General features: G+C 44.7%; 2 protein-coding genes across 2 annotated transcripts in view; both read right to left on the bottom strand.

Annotated features, from left to right (window-relative positions):
* Nucleotides 1–456: 456 nt before the first annotated feature.
* RPL26L1 (ribosomal protein L26 like 1) lies at nt 457–4,802 on the bottom strand. Its single transcript, XM_035338390.1, has 4 exons — nt 4,673–4,802; nt 3,638–3,810; nt 2,800–2,940; nt 457–628 (listed from the first exon to the last, which is right to left on the bottom strand). The coding sequence occupies exons 2-4, from the start codon at nt 3,803–3,805 to the stop codon at nt 500–502; spliced, it is 438 nt and encodes a 145-aa protein (XP_035194281.1). The 5' UTR covers nt 3,806–3,810; nt 4,673–4,802; the 3' UTR covers nt 457–499.
* Nucleotides 4,803–6,168: 1,366 nt separating this feature from the next.
* Nucleotides 6,169–17,305, bottom strand: part of ERGIC1 (endoplasmic reticulum-golgi intermediate compartment 1) — a 59,466-nt gene continuing 48,329 nt past the window's right edge. Inside the window, exons 9-10 of the mRNA XM_035338430.1 lie at nt 15,347–15,469; nt 6,169–9,582 (exon numbers count right to left, since the gene is read on the bottom strand). Of these exons, the coding sequence (XP_035194321.1) occupies nt 9,475–9,582; nt 15,347–15,469 (231 nt within the window). The 3' untranslated portion in view covers nt 6,169–9,474. The remainder of the gene's footprint in view (nt 9,583–15,346; nt 15,470–17,305) is intronic.

Raw genomic sequence — 17,305 nt, 5'->3', positions numbered from 1 at the left:
GCAAAGCCCTCAATGCCCCCGCTTGCTGTCAAATTCCTGAGATTGTTGGAAAAAATGTAATTTCAGAAATTACTGATGGCCAAAAACAGCTAACTTCAAGTGCCTGATAAAATATGGAATATGTATGGTAAACATCTTCATTTAAAACCATGGAGTTCTCTAAGTGATTGTTAGAGATCATTGGGCGGGGGGGAGGAGGGGGGAAGTATACCAAGTCTACCCGGCACCAGATGCGTGCCGGATTGTACCAGCCCTGCACCACTCCTGACTTTGGCTGAAATACTTCTTTACAGGGAAAAGGTCGATGTCTTATTTTTAAAAGCACAAAGCTTTCTAAACCTTTCTTAGGTTACTGTGCTTTTGACATAACCAGCATTAAACATGAGAATGAGTTATTTCAGTAGTGACCAGACAGGCTGTATTAAAACTTCCTAACGCAGAACACGCAACACGGGGTTTAGTTTTAGCAGTTCTTTAATGGTGTCAAATAGAAAGCAATCTACTCTTGCATCTTTTCGATTGTTTCTTCCTTGTATTTGCCTTTCTCCTTGCCAACCTGGCGAGATTTTGCTTTACGCTCCAAGATCTTCTTGCGGTCTTTGTCCAGCTTTAGCCTTGTGATCACCACCTAGGGAAGAGACGAAGAATTCAGCGTTAACGTACAGCAGCCTGACAGCACAGAGCTAACACAGCACGGCCTTGGCCCATCACCTCTGACACACCGACAAAGCACACATTTTATTAACGCAGATTCGCTAATTCGGTTTGAGTAGAACTGAGGTACTGAGGTGCCCAGGTATTCCACAACACTGCGGTGTATTGATTTCTGCAGCTGCCTTCAAGGAATCAAAATACATGGACCGTGGCTTGGGTGCACGGCCACAACACTTGAGCAAAGTGAAGAGCAGCCAAATTTCGAGCCAGCTACATAATGAAATCATTACTGTGAAGTCAATCCGATTTCCATCATTTCATTGGAACGCTGTCCGTTACACCAGGTGCTGCTCAAACACGATGGACACTACACCAGCATACAGCTGTCCCTCCTTCCCACCACCACAAAGGAAAGCAATGGATCCTAAGGATGCGAGGGAACGGCCTCAAGCTGTGCCAGAGGAGGCTTAGGGTGGCTATCAGGAATAATTTTGTCACAGGAAGGGTGGTCAGGGCTGGACCAGGCTGCCAGGGAGCTGGTGGAGTTGCCATTCCTGGAGGTGTGAACCTAACACTGAGGGACACACTGCTGGATTCAGGTGGATGGTTGGACTTCACGAGGCTTTTCCAGTCTAAATGATTCTATTAATTTCTCCATGTTTTAAACAATACTACCTGCATTTTGGAACACTGGAAACCCACACAGCTGCTGGCTGCTCTCATGTCATTGCTATTCTACCTGGAGGAACCAAACATCTGGCCTAACTGCAGGGAACAATGAAGTCCACGCATCGTTGACGCGTACGTGGAGAACGCTTTCAAGAACACGTAAAGTGGCCGGGCAATTATCAAGTATTACTAACATAGGGACACAAAAGATAATCTGCCCAATCCATTTGCTACCAGATCCTTAACGACATTCTGTAACAAAGCAGAAGAAAACCCAAGTGCTGATTTTCAGCCCTTTGGCAGCCTTTGGTTCTTTTTCTGCCCCCAAACTGGCAATGAAATAAATACTTTGGTATTACTGCAAGGGCACTTTAAAAATACAGCTGGCATAACCAAATCCTAGAAAACTGATATAGGCAGCAGTGCAGCTACATGCTCCTGGTTAGTTCCCCTGCGCAGTCAGGTCTCATACATCTGTTTACCTGGAAGAGGCAGACAGCACCCACCCATCCCACTGCCAGTTTGCAACAAAGCGTTCCCCTGTTCCCCTTGCATAACAACTAGAATCTTCGTACAAAGCCTTCCCAAGGTCCAATTTCCAGTTAGGGGGAGCACTCACAGTAATGAAGGACCAGCAAAACCTCAATTTCTTCCACTGGTGTTTATCAGGGAAGTAACATCCAGCTGCAGGTACGCTGGTTCCATCAGTGTCACCTTGCACCCCAAATGTTAGTACTGCACACAAGTCATTAGGCTGTTTTGGAATCATTCTGCTCTGCCTCTCCTGCACATACCAACCCTTCAGACCAGAAAACCTGTTACAACTGGATTTCCTCAACCAGCACTTCAATACCCACGGCCACATGACGGGTTTGAAGCAGACTCCCTTCATCTGCTTCAAACCAGGTTTTTGGCGAGTTGCTCTGTTTAATTGGAAATGTTTTGCTGTTATGATCTAAACAGGCTTTGCCTGCTTTTCGCTAACTCTAAACACTGTAAAACACTTCAGGCTAAAACTAGATTCCGGCAAAATTAGTGCGTAACAGTCACAAGAACAAATCACAGTTCTGAGCATCTATCCAAACATTTCCAACACTTCCTTGGTCAGCACAAGTGCCACACGGCAACGACGAAGAGTTGTTCTAAATAATCTGTTCCCAAAACAATCATTAAAAAAAGTAAAACTATTTCTGCTTTAAAAACACCAAGCTCTTCCAAAAAGCATTTCAGGAACACTCTGAAGTCTGTAGCGACTTCTCCACCAATTAAGCCTCAGAAACATCTGAGAGCTCCTGGTTCCAACCATTACTCCTCTGCTACCGTCACACTGTAACTTTTCTGTATTAACGCCCATCCCGATCAATCTCAAGCTGTTATTCCATGCGCCCTAACAAGGTTCTACTTAAAGCAGCAGTTTTTTTTCATGTGGCAGCAAGGCCTCTTTCTGCACCGCAGATGTCCCTTTACGCGCTGTACCTTGCTGGGATGGATTCCCACGTGCACAGTCGTGCCGTTGGCCTTCTCACGCTGCACACGTTCGATGTAGATGACGTATTTCTTCCTGTACACCTGGACCACCTTGCCGATCTGCTGTCCCTTGTAATGCCCCCGGACAACCTGCAGGAGAAGACAGCAGGCACATGTTCCCAGTACTTCCAACACACCCCTGTAACAATTAGCGGGCCGCACCAAACACAAGTAATTATCCCAACAGAAAACCAGAACTGCAGGGGTTGAGCTCCCAACGGTACTCATGCCAGAAAGCTATCAGTCACTGGATTTAGGTGATCACCAACACGGAAAGTACAATGAATCAAAACTGTACTTTTCCCTCATTTTGCCTGCAGTAAATTCTAATCAAGTAACTTCATTTTTTTTCAACCAGCAAGGTAACAGTCAACCTCAACTGTTTGACATCTTAACCTCTCCTCTATCATGACATTTTAAAACAAAAAGGCTGCCTAACTTCATTCATTTCTACACTGATCTTTCCCATATCACTGAGAGCAAACGGTACAAAAAGAAAATAAACAATTCCTTATTGTTTAAAGTCTTTAATCCAGAGTGATAATCAATGCATGCAACTAAATCACACGTGAACAACGCATATACTTCTACTGCCAGGTTCACGCTCCTCTTATCTTCCTTCTCACTAGTGTGTCTCAAGAAATACTCAACAGGACAAACCTATGATTACATTAACTTGCATTATTTTTTACCAGACTCATGGTAAAGCTGTAGCATCAATGTGAATTTGTCACTGAGAACAAAATATGAATAAACTTCAAGCGTGACAGCACAGCTTGAGAGATACCTGGACTTCATCGTCCTTTCTGATGGGCATCGAGCGGACGTTGTATTTCTGCCGCAACTCCTTGGAGAGCGGGGAGGACATTATTTTTCTACGGATGTGAGAAGGTGCATTGAAGTGCCGTTTGCGGTTCTTGCTGCGGTCTGAGGTCACAAATGGATTGAACTTCATTTTGGCTGCAGGAAGAAAAACGGTACTTTGAGAGGGTTATAACTCAAAGGCATTCGTGTTACTGTCTGCCTATACTAAGAAGGCTAAAACTTAACAACTCACTTTAGCTGTTTTTATTCCCACTCCCACTTTGTGTAACTTTATAAACTGGATTTCAACCAAGGTTTCAGCCTCTTCCATGTGCGACAATGACCCTGTAGATTGACAAACGTGCTCTATGTGTGCATGAGGCCATTCTTTCTAATCCAAAGCTAAGTGTACTCAGAGCACAGGACATCCGATTGAGTAGTCTTAGTTTTACACCAAGGTAAGCATTTGCTTTATTTATGAAGTGAGCATACATTTCAGACTTGCACAGACAGGATGCTCAGAAGGTTTAGGGGCTGTCTGTAACGTTTAATATCAGACTCTGCAGCACATAACTGATTGGATAAACAAGCTGCAGTTGGCCATTCCTCAGCATTAATAACCACGCCTAATGTTGCCTGTCAGGGCCAACTGACAGGGCCTGACTGACACAGGCCGGCCCTCGGGCGCTTCTGCTTGCCCACACAACCCCGGGTCACACAGGAAGCCTCCACCCGCTGCTAACTAGAAGACCACCTGCTTTCACCCACCCATCACCGCGCACCGCCCCGTGCTGGTGCCGGGCCCCGCCTGAGCGGACGGCCCCGGCTGCGTGCCGGGATGGTCCCGGGCTCACCGGCAGCCAGCAGCGCGGCCCCTCCCGGCCCAACGGCGCCCGGCCCCGGCAGCAGGGCCCGGGCCCGGGCCCGGCCCGCCCCCAGCCGCGGTGGATGCCGGCCGATGCCGGCCGATGCCGACGGATGGCGGCGGATGCCCGCAGCCCGCCCGCGCCGCCCTCACCCCGCTGCTGCCGCCGCGCCGCTCGGCCGGAAAGAGGAGAAGGAGGCGCTTCCGCTTCCGGCAAGAGGCCGCGGGGTTCGCGCGAGAGTTCGCGAGAGGAGGCGGCGCGAGCAGCGCCCCCTGGCAGCCGGAGGCCAGCGGCGGGGGGCGGAGATGGGTGGGGGCGTGGCCCTGTGGGGCTGGGGGCGTGGCCATGTGGGGCTGGGGCGTGGCCAGATGGTAGGGGGCGTGGCCAGGCGGGCGGTTCTCCCCCGCCCCTCCCGGGCCCCCTGAGGGCTCCCCTGAGTCGCCGATGCCCGGCCCCAGCTCCCCGCACCCCACCCGCCGCCTCAGGGGGGGGTCATTTTTTATTCCCCCCCCACCCGCTTTATTTTCTAGGCAATGATTCCCAATTGTTCAATTCTGGTAGAAATGAAGTGTCTCTCCTCAGAGCAGGGGAGTTGATTCCCAAAGGGGAGGGGGGTGCGGGGCGCCCTGTCCCTCAGGCAGGGGGTGAAGGGCAGCAGCAAGGCACGAGCAGCCCCCAATTAAAAATAAGTAATTACTTAATGTGGAGCAGATACACAGCGCCCAATTCGGTCTGTCGTAACCCTTCGTAATTCAATCTTCCACCATTACCTCAGCGTGATTTCTAAATCCTTAGTGAAGCAAGACGAGAAGGAAATTACAAGGCTGGGGGGTCAAAAAATGGGTTATTTTACATCCCAACCCCCCCAGTAAGCGAAGCCAGAACCAGCAAGTTCCAAGCACAATCCACGCACCTCATTTTAAAAAAAAAGGGGGGCAAAGAAAAAAATCCAACCTGAGGTTAGGACACTTGGTACCGTTCACAGCCGAGCACTGAACGTCCAGACATGAGTCAGGGCTGATTGCAAAAGAGCCTGGTGTTAACCTTCGGCAGTGACCTGCTCACAGTGATTTCACTGGCGATAGCGCTTAGTTCATGGGAACAATAATTAAAAACAAACAAAAAATCCCTTTCAGATTGATTTTGCAATGTCAGTGCAACAAGAAGCCAATCAAAACACGCGAGATTTATTTTTAATTGTAGAACTAAAAAGTCTAGTATTTTATTAACACGGGGTTGCAAATTAAAAGGGAAATGTGAGAACTCCCTAATAAACTCCACTGTAAAAATGCAAGACTTGTGCTTTAAGCGTTGCCATACCGCGATACAGGAGTACAGACCCTGCCCCTCTCCCCCTTCTTCCAAGGACTATTGAGAAATACCTCATCGCCGTATTTCATCTGGAACTTCCCATGGCTGTTCTAAAGCAGATACTCATTGAAGTCATTTTCAGCCCCAAAAGTCTGTGTATCACACATCCAGAAAGCAACTTTAAATGAGAAATGTTCAGAAAATTAACTATAAACATTACCACCTACACCGCAGTTTTCACTTTTTACAGAGCAGTAGTTAAATGCAAATACTTGATACAGCACACATTCATAAATGCATCTCATTTTTTTCTTCTCAATTTCCATTTTTTTCTTAAAAAAAAAAAAAACAAAAACACTTCAGCAGTCCACATAGTTCTTGAACATGCCAAAGCACAGCTTTACAGCTTCCCCTAGAGCTGAAATTCTGACTCCACCATCGCAAAGCATCCTGTGCTGCAAGTTCTCATTGTATGATGACGCGCAGCTTCAAAGAGGTTTATTTAAACCAGAATATACACAAGTTCTAAATATTTTACTTCCTACAGGGATGTCGTTCTTGGAGAACCACAAATACTTCTGTCAAAATACTGATTTGAAAGAGCAAAGTCAAGAAGATGAATGAACACCTACAATCAACAGCTTTCCTTCCGCTATGGCTTAAGATTATTGTTGTTTGCATTGATGTTTAAAAGCATAACTACACTCATTTTATCTCTAGAAAAAGTCTGAGAAAAGAAGTGAAATCTAATGACACATGTATGCACGGGGCAGGACTGCTACAACAACCACCGCGCTTTCACATTTGGAGAGAAGAGCAAATTCTTCTGTAAACACACGGTGCAGCAACATTACCTGACCCAAGCTAGCCATGCCTGAAGGACAAGCATGCCATAACATACAGCAGACCCAGAAGTCAGCCTTGGCTTGGCAGTGCTCAAAGGCTTAGACCTGGCTTAGAGAACTAAGGTGCAGGCTGTTTCTTCAGCAGAGCTTTGCCAGAACTTTATTATAATTTGGTTTCCATATTAAGGGGAAAAAAAAAAAAAAAAAAAAAAAGTGATTTATTACATTATTGCAGTGGACATTTTGGCAGAGAAAGCCAACACACTGAAGTACACATCTGTTATTTCCAAAAAAAAAAAAAGTGAAACAATTCCACTGATCTGGTTTAAAGAGTTGGCCTGGACTGCGCAGAAGGCAGTGTTTAATTCAGAAAGAGGACTGGGGGAGAAGGAGAAGGGCAGAAATTACACACTGGGGGCAAGAGACACAGGAATCTGCAACCAACTTTTCTAGTTTGTGTTGAAGAAATTGTAAGAGGGAAGAAACTTCAGAAAAATGACAGCACAATTCGCTGTGCCACACGGATCTTCTCTTGCATCACTCAGATGGATGCCCTGTAAGATATCAACATTGCATCCCTGTAATCCATCAAGTTCACGTGCTGTAAGCAAAGATCCAACAAATTCAAGTGGAAAAACTAGGAAATTTTTTGCTTTAAATTTTCAGTTGGTGACAGTGGATCAGAGAAAATCCGTCAGGCAGCACGAGAAGGAATTGCAATGAAAACCCCAGGCTGCCGCTAGGCAGCCGCCGCCACCTAGTGGGTACCGCTCGTGGACAGACGGACACGCACTGAAATGAAGACAAGCATCCCGTTTCCAAGTTGATTTTTGTAAATGGAAAAAATGTATAAAATCTATCCATACATTAACAGATACAGGAAATTACACAATCCAGTTTACACCTAAAGGAACAGCAATCAGTCCATACTAAGAACGAGGAAAAGTTCCAATGCTGTAACTGGTCAGGAATCACTACAGGGCAGAAAATGGGCCAGGGTAGGGAGGGGGGGTTGTTGGCCTTCTTATTTTAAGGTGGGTGTGGGCATGTATGTGTGTGTGCAGATAAAACTGGCTACCTTCCCTACTTCCAAAAGAATGAGGCAATTTCAACAGACATGTATTAGGAATACTTTTGAAATGTATCTGACTCTAGCATTAACACTGAATATTCAAAGATTCATATTATTACAACAAAATGTTTGGATACTTTGGCCTCCAGGAAAAGGCAATGGACAGTAGATATTATCCAAGAGAAATCCTGCACCCGTCTTAGAATTTATACCATTGATTAAGGATTTTATTTTTTTATGATTTTTGTCTATCCTGGAACACTTAAAATCTGTGTATCCTCGGCTCAGACACTCACAAAGCATGCAGAGACTGTTACTACTCAAGGAACATTTAGGAGGCTATGGAGAATGCACTGGTGGGCACTGGTCTTATTTTTAGTGAACTCATGTCTACCGCTGCATACAAGCCACACCTGGCAGTAGTTTTCCCCTCACACCTCCATTTACTGGAGGTCTCAGAAGACAAGGCTTGAATGAACGGGCATGGAAGTTCAGGTACCGTTTTAAGGAACAGAAGAAAATTGCTAGCAGGGGCCGGGTTGTGGGAATGCCTGCCCCGCTATCGGTGTACCTGTGGGCAAACAGTGTCAGTCTAGGGCTCAGGAAAGATCCCTGATTGAATTTTAAAGAAACAGGTAGGCACCTTAAACCGTGAAGAGACAGACTTCCTGTGTTTTACAGGTGTATTCAATATACACACACAAAGCAAGACAGTAAGCTGTGCTCATCCACCCAGAAGACTGCATCATTTTTCTGGACACACAGAATGGACAACCCCTTTTCAAAATAACAACAACAGTAATAATAATAATAATAATATTAAAGCAGAATTGAAGAGTCCAGACTGCTGGGTGGTCTGTGTTTTAAAAAAACAAACACAGAAGAAAGAATAAAAGCTAATGCTGTAAGACAACTGTTCCCTTTCAAAGCAAAGGCCACATAAAACTGTGTTGCTCAGTTTGGTTTTTACTTCATGCCACCTGTAAACACAAGACTGGATATTCAGTTTCTGGGAAGAAATTAAACCACTTTTACATCCAGAGTAAAAGAAAGGCCTTTCCTCTGCCTGGATCACAGATCATCCAGGAAAAAGTAGCTGGGGGAAAGCTTCCTTTTCAAATTTGCTCATTTAATTAGAAAGGTCATATCTGAGCGAAAGAGCTTTCCATAAAAGCCCAAGACATTTCTTGATGTTATTTCTGCCCTCTGTCTCTAAAGCTTGCAATGGGAACTAACACTTTCCATTCCTCACCAACAGATACATCACCTTTTTGGCACCACGGGTGGAATTTCTTCCTAAGGTATAACTTTGCGTTATATAAAAGTCGATTGTCTAATCATGCAAATCCAACAAATTCCAAAAAGTGCCAAAAGACAGCTTAACTCTTTGTAACTAGTTTGTATACTGCCGTCAGAACCTCCCACAGAAGATCCTGTTCTTCTTACTTAGATCTGACAGTATATTTAGCATTTCAACCCATTTCTGGGGGGTGAAAATCAAAATCTAAGCCCTGATTCCATTGATTTTTTTTTTTTTTTTTTTTTTTTTGGTCTCTCAGAGCTCTGAAATGCATGGAAATGTCTTTGATTTCTTGAAGAGGTCTTCACTGAACAGCCTTATTAGAGAAAAACTTACTGATTCAAACAAATAGAAAATAAAGACAAAAACAGGTAGTGGTAGGTTTCTCAATCTTTGCTCCTGTCCTTGGAGATGAGAGTTTCACCGCTACTGCATCTTCCCCAGCTGGATCTTCTTCCAGGCTTCTGATGCTGTGAAAATGCAGGAGTCAAGGATCCCAGCTACAGTAAACGTTCCCCCAATGATGGCACATATCTGAAACACACAAAAGAGGAAACAAACGTTAGTGAGGAGGCAAACATTTACGCAGCTTGAAGCTGAGAGGAAAGATATTGCCTCCTGCTAGGGTATCTTCTGGAAGCATGGTAAGAACTGAGTAACAGTGCAGTAACAGGGATGTAATTACATGACAATCAGTCAGGAAAATTGCTCTCTATAGTGGAATAATTTAGTGTTATCCAGAATCATCGTAGCTTAAGCCAGTCATAAAACCCAGCTCCTAGGACTACAGCGTAAACGCCGTTCTTTTCCAGGCTGAACTCCACCTAACAAAGCTTTCTAGAAGCTCTCTGTTGCTCACATCTTCCTACTACTGTTTTCTATTATAAATATCACGGCCTTGTAGTCTTTTCCCTATTTCACAAGATACAGCACTTGCAAACAGGCAAAAGACACTTAAATAGCATGTTAAGGATAGTGACTAACAGAAAAAAGTAGCTACCAGTGACACCTACAGCTCAGTCTGTCTAACACTTTCCATTACAAGGGCTGCTTACAAAAGCACTGCCAACTTAACCGCTTGTGAGCCAAAGTTTTCCATACAAGAAGTCTTGGGTAGAATTATATAAACATATAATCATTTTCAAGAACAGAGGTAGGGAAAAGTTTAATCTCCTGATAAGCCTAACAGCCTCAAGCAGTTCTCAAATGCTACAAAAACACAGCCCTATTCTGAAATGTCAAACCAAAGGCGACTTGGCATGGAGCACCCAAAATCGGGGGCACCCGATCAGACATTGCACCACATCGCTTCAATTCTTTTGTCTATGAAATTAGGGACAAGGCCAAAATTGCCTCCCAGGGAAACCGAGATGGAAAAACACATTTGAAGGGCCCAATACCACAATACCAGCTGTCTCAGAGTCCTTGTGGAAGCGCACAGCCTGTGTTTGGGACCAGGTTAACACAGACCACCCGAGAGCGACAAGGCGGTAGGCAGGTGAATACCGTACGATGGGAAGAAACGGTGCTCACGGGGTGCCAGCCCACCACACGCAGAGCTGGGCTGGGCTCACATGGAAAGGGTGATGCACAGTAACGTAACCTAATAACATTTAACAGCTAAGTTATAATTACACAGGACCTGGCATTTCCTAACGCCCACATTTTTTGACTTCGTAACTGTGATGCTCTTTTAATTCGGTCTTTTGTGTGTAATTCGTTGTGTAGGATTAGGTGGCTCTGAGAAGGAGAGACAGCGGGTCAGTGAGGATGGGACACGTCGCAGGGCTTATCTCCTGAGAAGGGCCTGCCTAGGAAAAGAGGAGCTGGCTGTGAGAAAAGCAGGGCTTCAGGGAAATGCAATGCAACCAACCCAGAGGGGAAGCAGAGCCACAGTGACCTACTGTGTCCCAAAAAAACACTAAATCCCATGGGCAGAGTTACAGACAAAAGAGTAATGTAAGAGCAGCAGCACTGGGTTCGGCACGGAGTTAGCAACGGCAACAGAACAAACAGGTTATTAATGCCGAGTGAAGGCAGCGAGAAATACATCACTCATTTACACACGTATCTATAACCAGGGTATTTGTGTGCAGTGAGCTCAGTGAGACGAGGAGAAGCAGCAGGGACAGCAAGGCAAGGTAAACACGGCTTTTTGAAGGATGGTTGGCATTCCAGAAGATAAAGGCTTCAGAAACCAGAGCAGCAGCCTGAGGCAAAGTTAGTAATTTTAGGGAACAAGGCCAGTTCCTGCCCCCGGTGCCCCCCAGTTCCCCACAGCGTGACACAGGGTGACTTTTCAGGGAAAATGACAGCAATGGAGTTGGGTTAGTTCAGTTCAGAGCAGCTCAGCTGACGGCAGATTTTACACTGCAAACAGCAAAACCGTCCAACACTAAGATTTTGCATCATATGGTAGGAAAATGCGATTTCAGTGCAGCAGCGCAAGGTGGGGGGGAAGAGAAAAAATATTTATTCATCTGCACTGCTCTGTGCTGCTGAGCGTTTATGACTCACACACACCTGGCACTCGCTTGGAGCCTGCCTCCAAGCACGCACACAGTGCTCTGCTTTGTTGCGACAAAAAAAGGCAGCGCCAGGGTTGGTCTCTAGGTCAGCACGGAAGCTGCACCACCGCACTTCTGGATCATCGCTGCTCTAATGCGTACGGAGCTCTGCTCTGAAGGAAGTCAGGCATCGTGCACTTATATTTAATGGAGTTTTATGCTGTGAATGAGTTGTGCTTGGCCTCAGGAGTTTGACTCAGGTCTAAGCATTAAAGGAGGAAGGAAAAGGAATATAAAAATGTAGTAATTACAGAAGTGAGAGACCATGCAATACGGGACGTACAAGAGGCTTTTTAACAGCATACAATTATAGGATAGTTGCTGGGATGCAGGCTAAGTCTAAAGCAAAACATCAGCAGATATGCAAGACGCAAGGCTGCAAGCAAGACGACAGAAAGGCAAAAGTCAGATGTGACTGTGGACCTCTGGCAGGTCTTAAATCTGGAGGTGATTTAAAGGACAAAGGGGACCAGTAGGAGCACCACGTAATTCCTGATACAGTAAGCTGCAGAATTCCACCCAGAGGCTTCTGGCTGACCTGCAGCACATCTTGTAAAATAACACTATCTTGGCTCTAAAAAAATCCATGGGACTGAACCTGTGCTACCTGTTGGCAACAAGTCCCATGCCTGAAATAATTCTCCCTGCAACTGTTTTTTTTCTTTACCACTACTTCTAGCTTAATTCTTTTCATACCTAGCGGGCTGACTAGTCTTGTCATATCAAGAAAAAAAAATACATTGTTTTTTCTTTTCTTGGATTTCGAGTGCTTCACCAGAAATTTGGCTTGTTTTCTGCCTGCTGTCCCCTTCCAGTCCCTAGACTGACCTCAAGATAAAACACTTCTTTCAGCTTGGCCACTTGCAAGGCCTCATGAATTTTCAGCAGCGAAACTTTCCCCTTTGCACCACAACCTCAACCACAAGGCTATGAATGGCTTCTCTTTACTGGGATACATCTTGATTTTACGGTCTATGATTTAACAGGCAAAAACTACTGTGTGTGTAACACTGTGCCAGGTTTGTGTGGTTAACCCCAGCATCCACGGCAAATTCACAATGTGGCAACAGTGGCAGCACTGATTTACAAGCAATTCAAAACCCTACTTAGTGCTGAATTTTTTTGAAGTGTGACATGTAAAGTAAAATCTACCCTAAACCAATGCCTTTTGTCCTACCCAGGAGGTACCTCTAGCATGGTACAGAAAATTAGGATAATTCTGAACACCACAAAAGCCAAGGAACAGGCATGAGATTGAGTGCTGAAATTCACAGTGCAGTGGTTTAGCTGTGAATACAGAGGACCAGCGAACAATGCGAGGCATGCCACCCTTAGCAGCACTGAAATTTTTGGAAGGCAAGTGTAATACCCACAAAGAGCATCAGATAACCTTCCCAGCAGCAGAATGCTCCTTTGGCTCTCTGCTGAGCAGCCAATACCCTTCTCACCTGATCACTCCACATGGGACCATTCCTCTTCAGTGTATTTGTCCCTCCAATATCAACACTGCTTACCCTGAGAAGCAGCCACACACCATGCTATATTTCTAACCCTCCTAAAGTTTCTTTCAAACCCTAAGGATCCTCTCACCTCCCCAGGACACACTTATTTTGTTGGAAGTCACATGGGTGCCTTCGTAAGCAATCTGCTTGATAAAAGGTGTCACAGCACCCACCCCAGCGCCCCTCTTGTCATTTTAAAATTAAGCAGCTGCTGCTCGGAAAAAGCTGACGCGTTTCCACGGCCCCATTCAGCAACGACTCCAGATGCTCCAGCACAACGGGCCAGATGCCTGGGCCAGGTAGGTGCAGCCTCAGCCCGGCGGTGATGATCATTAACCAGTCTCCAAAGCAACTGTGATGCAAAATGCCACGCAGGAAATACAGGAAGGGGCTAGAGCAGCGGAAAGGACAACAGGGCAGATCGTGTCATCAAAACAGGGCAAAGAAACCTAGGACAAAAGGTGTGTTAATCCTCTGTAGCCCTGCTCCCCTCCAACCTTTCCAGTGCCACCTGGAATGCTCTAACACCCACGCCAAGTCAGAGTTGTCCTAGCATAAAACTTTCCTAGCCTAAACGAATGCAAGAGCAGATCATCTGCACTAGGGCGAGATGGGCCGTGCTGATAGCCACGGCACAGCACCTGTAACAGGATCACCTGCCTTTAAGTCAGCCACATCTGAAAAGGGGCTGGAAAACCTGTGTCTGACATGCTGTCTAACAGCTCCTGCAGATATCATTGCCATCCACATGACTCCACAGGAAGGATGTTAAATTGGCATGGCCCCAAGTGAGCTGCTTCAGACTACACCCAATTAAGACTGAAGTAGACAAAAATCAATTCTAAATCTCTTCTTCAGCACTCTAGCAGCCAGCACGCACCTAACTTTACAGACAGGACAGGGCAAAGCTCTAACTGGGCCATCCCAAATCCAAAAGGTCATCGTGGCAATCAGAAAGCCTCTCCTCTGAACTCCTTATGTGAACTCTGAAGCACAGCATCACATTCAACAAAGATGCTATTTATATGCATACAATGGCATATCAGCAGTAAATCAATACTAGCAACAGACACGACAAAGCATAGTGCCAGCTATCAGTGATTTCTAAACATCGTTTCCTGTTAAAAACACCTCCACACTTCCACCCCCACCAAGAAGCTTAAGTAACCTATGAGAGCGTAGTGCTAGGGGAAGAAATAGAGGCAGTATGAGATGCCAAGTAATAAAATGCTGATGTTTCACCTTTTTTTAGGATTATCTTTGGAAGCCAGACAGACATGCTAAGAAGAGAAGGTCTTAAACCATGACTTTTAGGTTTTGCTTCAAGCCCCTCTGTCTTGGTATGTGTGTATCCTAGAGATCACACACATCTCCAATGTTAAGTGAAAAGAATTTGGTGTTTATCAGAAGCTGCAAAATCAAAATCCTTAAGTGCAACATAGCCACACTGTTTATGTTACTTCCAATTAAAATATTCAAACAGTTTAAAAATCAAAATCCGAGGTCTTCACTCCAAACAATTCATCAACTACTTCATCTTGTATCATGCCTCACTGGCACGAAGTAACTGCAGTCTAAATTTTAAGCCAACTCCCTCAAGACATTTCTTTTAAAGTTCTGGAAGATCCTGAAATAACTCTTAGCCTAGCTAGCAGTTTGGACAGTACAGCTTTGTTACAGATGCTGAGATCAGTACTGCAGGATGTTATCTGGATAGATCAAAAACACAGCTGGTCAGGGAAACACCTCTGGAATTTGATAATGCTGCTCTTCTCCACTTCTGCCCAGAAGCAGAAGTCTGGAGCTGACATACCCTTTTAAACCAAGCAGCTATACTGAATAAAACAACTGCCTTGTCGTCTCTCCAAGTTAGACCTCATCATCAGAGAGGTCTTACTGAAGCCTGCTTTACTGCACACCACATTAGTTTCAGTTCCAAGTTTCTGACATGCTGCAATCATGCTCATCCTGCCTAGATAGTGTTTGGCACCTCTGTAATAGGATAATTTTCTTCCTTCTTGTGCCTAACTATTAAATCAAATTGTCAGAGTATAGGACTTACCCGTTACCTCACCTCCACTTCAGTACAAGTGTGGTGATGCACTGCTTTATTTCAATTATGTCATAACACTCTGAAGCAGAAACTCAATTTTTCTGGGAAAGTTAGGCTCAGAAAAGAAATGGAAGACAGGCAGGAAAAAGGAGAATTAAAGATTTAGAGTAACTCACCGATGTGATAAACCTGTACAAAGGCTGTCGCCTCTCTGTGTATTTCACTGTGATGGGGCTCAAATCATAACGAAACCAGATGGCTGGGATAATGCGGCCAGTGTGACTGTAGGCTACATACTCCTAGAAGAGAAAAGTGGGGAAAAATGTCACAGAGTGTGAGCAGTCTCATTCCAGGTACAGCATCTGCAATAAGACGGCTCCTGTGAATCTGGTCCTTAATTGACTGTTCTGTACTAATGATCAGACAAAGAAGTAAACAGCTAAATCTGGTATGATATTTTTTCCCCTATCCTTTTCAAACAGGAAAATAGTTTATTCAGAGTCTGATTATGATATAGATGGGAACAGAGAGTGATGATGTTATGCTCACCTTCATTCGAAGTTACAGAAGCAAGCAGAAAGAAGGTCACTGATGAGCCTAGCTTAGATCTGCTCTACTGAAACGCAAGGAGTCTCTAAATGGTTGCAGATGAAGTTTTTGTACTGTCAACATGTAAATTATATGCTGGGAAATTCATCAAGCAAACAGAACTTAGTTTGCAAGAACCTGAAAATCCCTGCTTGTCTATGCACCCAGAATAGCAAGCGGCAATTCCTGTCAGTGAGGCCCCCTTCACATGGGGACCAACAACGTGAATGCTTTGCTCACTACTCAGCATGAACCACGTAGAGCCCTTAAAGCCACTCTTTTAAAGACCCATGTAGTGGGTTTAAAAATCAGGCTGAAAGCTGGAGTGAAGCTGTATACAGAAAAATATTGGCAAAGGTTACAAAAATATTTCAAGCTGGTTCAAGAGAGACATCATTAGATTTCCATTGATAATCTCCTTTAATCCATTTAATTAAGAAGAGGTACAGTGCTATGTATCAGCCACAGGACAACACCCTGGTAAGACATAGTGCACAATGCCAATGTAGAACAGATACTAACATCAGCTTAGTATCAAGTGTAACATCTTTCTGAGCTAATATTTTGTCTGTGCTCTCAGTAGAAACATCTATCAAGTTTCAAGCAGTAGGACACTGATCTCAACTGACAAGCAAAACCAAATAAAAATCTACTAGGAACTAAGGACAGAGCCATCAGCAATTGCATGGCCCACACTGGCTCTTTACCCAGCTGCTCTTCCCTTCTTTTATCCCTATGACATGCCTGCCAACTCAGATGACCTTTTCAGTCTCACTTCTCCTTCATGCAGAGACAAAGACAAGCTCATATACTTTGGAAAGATGAAGACATGACAAACAATATGACAGCCATGAGTATGATACAAAAGAGACAACTACTTTTCCCTCTGAGATCAGAGGGAACCAATGAGCCAGCATCAATCTCTTACCAATCCCCTTAATTGATCTCATATGACTCCCAGATTTTGCTCTATTTAGGTTGGGTTTTTCTGTTTGTTTGTTTATTTCCCCTCCATGTATGACAAGAGAAGTAAAATGGTGCTGAAATGTCAGAATATTTTCAGGACTCTTACTGCAAACATTTTCTGCAGCAGATGTTGAGAGTGGCTACCTGGGCAAGTGAGGAAACAGGATCTAGTAGCTAAAACTTTCTTCATCTTGTCATACTAGCCAATCTATGCCAGACTAGTCCAATGGCTTGCAATTTCTTTTCCCCAACAATGCCAATGGCAGTCAAAGACTAAAAACAGTGATATGAAAATTTTTATTTTTAATGAGAAGAAAATGCAGAGGCAGTGCTGTTTCTCTGCACTTCAGTTTTGACAGAACTGACTTCATTTCTTCCTTCCTCTCCTGTTTTCTCCACCAGCAATTCTACCTTAATGAGTCAGTCTTGGCTGAACTTGCAACCATGTTCACAGAAGTGTCAAAAGCTCCTGCTGTCTGTTTTCCAAATTACTTTCAGAGCTTGTGTCACAAGAGTCTTATCAGAACAGCAGTGGTGACATAAAGCAGAAAGAAGACATTGTTATCTGAATAGAGAGAGAC

The sequence above is a fragment of the Oxyura jamaicensis genome, chromosome 13 (genome assembly GCF_011077185.1).
Source record: "Oxyura jamaicensis isolate SHBP4307 breed ruddy duck chromosome 13, BPBGC_Ojam_1.0, whole genome shotgun sequence".
NCBI lineage: Eukaryota > Metazoa > Chordata > Aves > Anseriformes > Anatidae > Oxyura > Oxyura jamaicensis.
The sequence above is the reverse complement of the archived record's forward strand: the minus strand, read 5'-3'. Positions and strand labels throughout refer to the sequence as shown.

Bases quoted from the DNA above. Each gene is read 5' to 3' on its own strand.
- RPL26L1 (XM_035338390.1), bottom strand. From the start codon at position 3,805: ATGAAGTTCAATCCATTTGTGACCTCAGACCGCAGCAAGAACCGCAAA. The intron at 2,941-3,637 runs GTATCTCTCAAG...CTTCTCCTGCAG, and splicing joins GAAAGGACGATGAAGTCCAG to GTTGTCCGGGGGCATTACAA. The intron at 629-2,799 runs GTACAGCGCGTA...TCTCTTCCCTAG, and splicing joins TGGGAATCCATCCCAGCAAG to GTGGTGATCACAAGGCTAAA.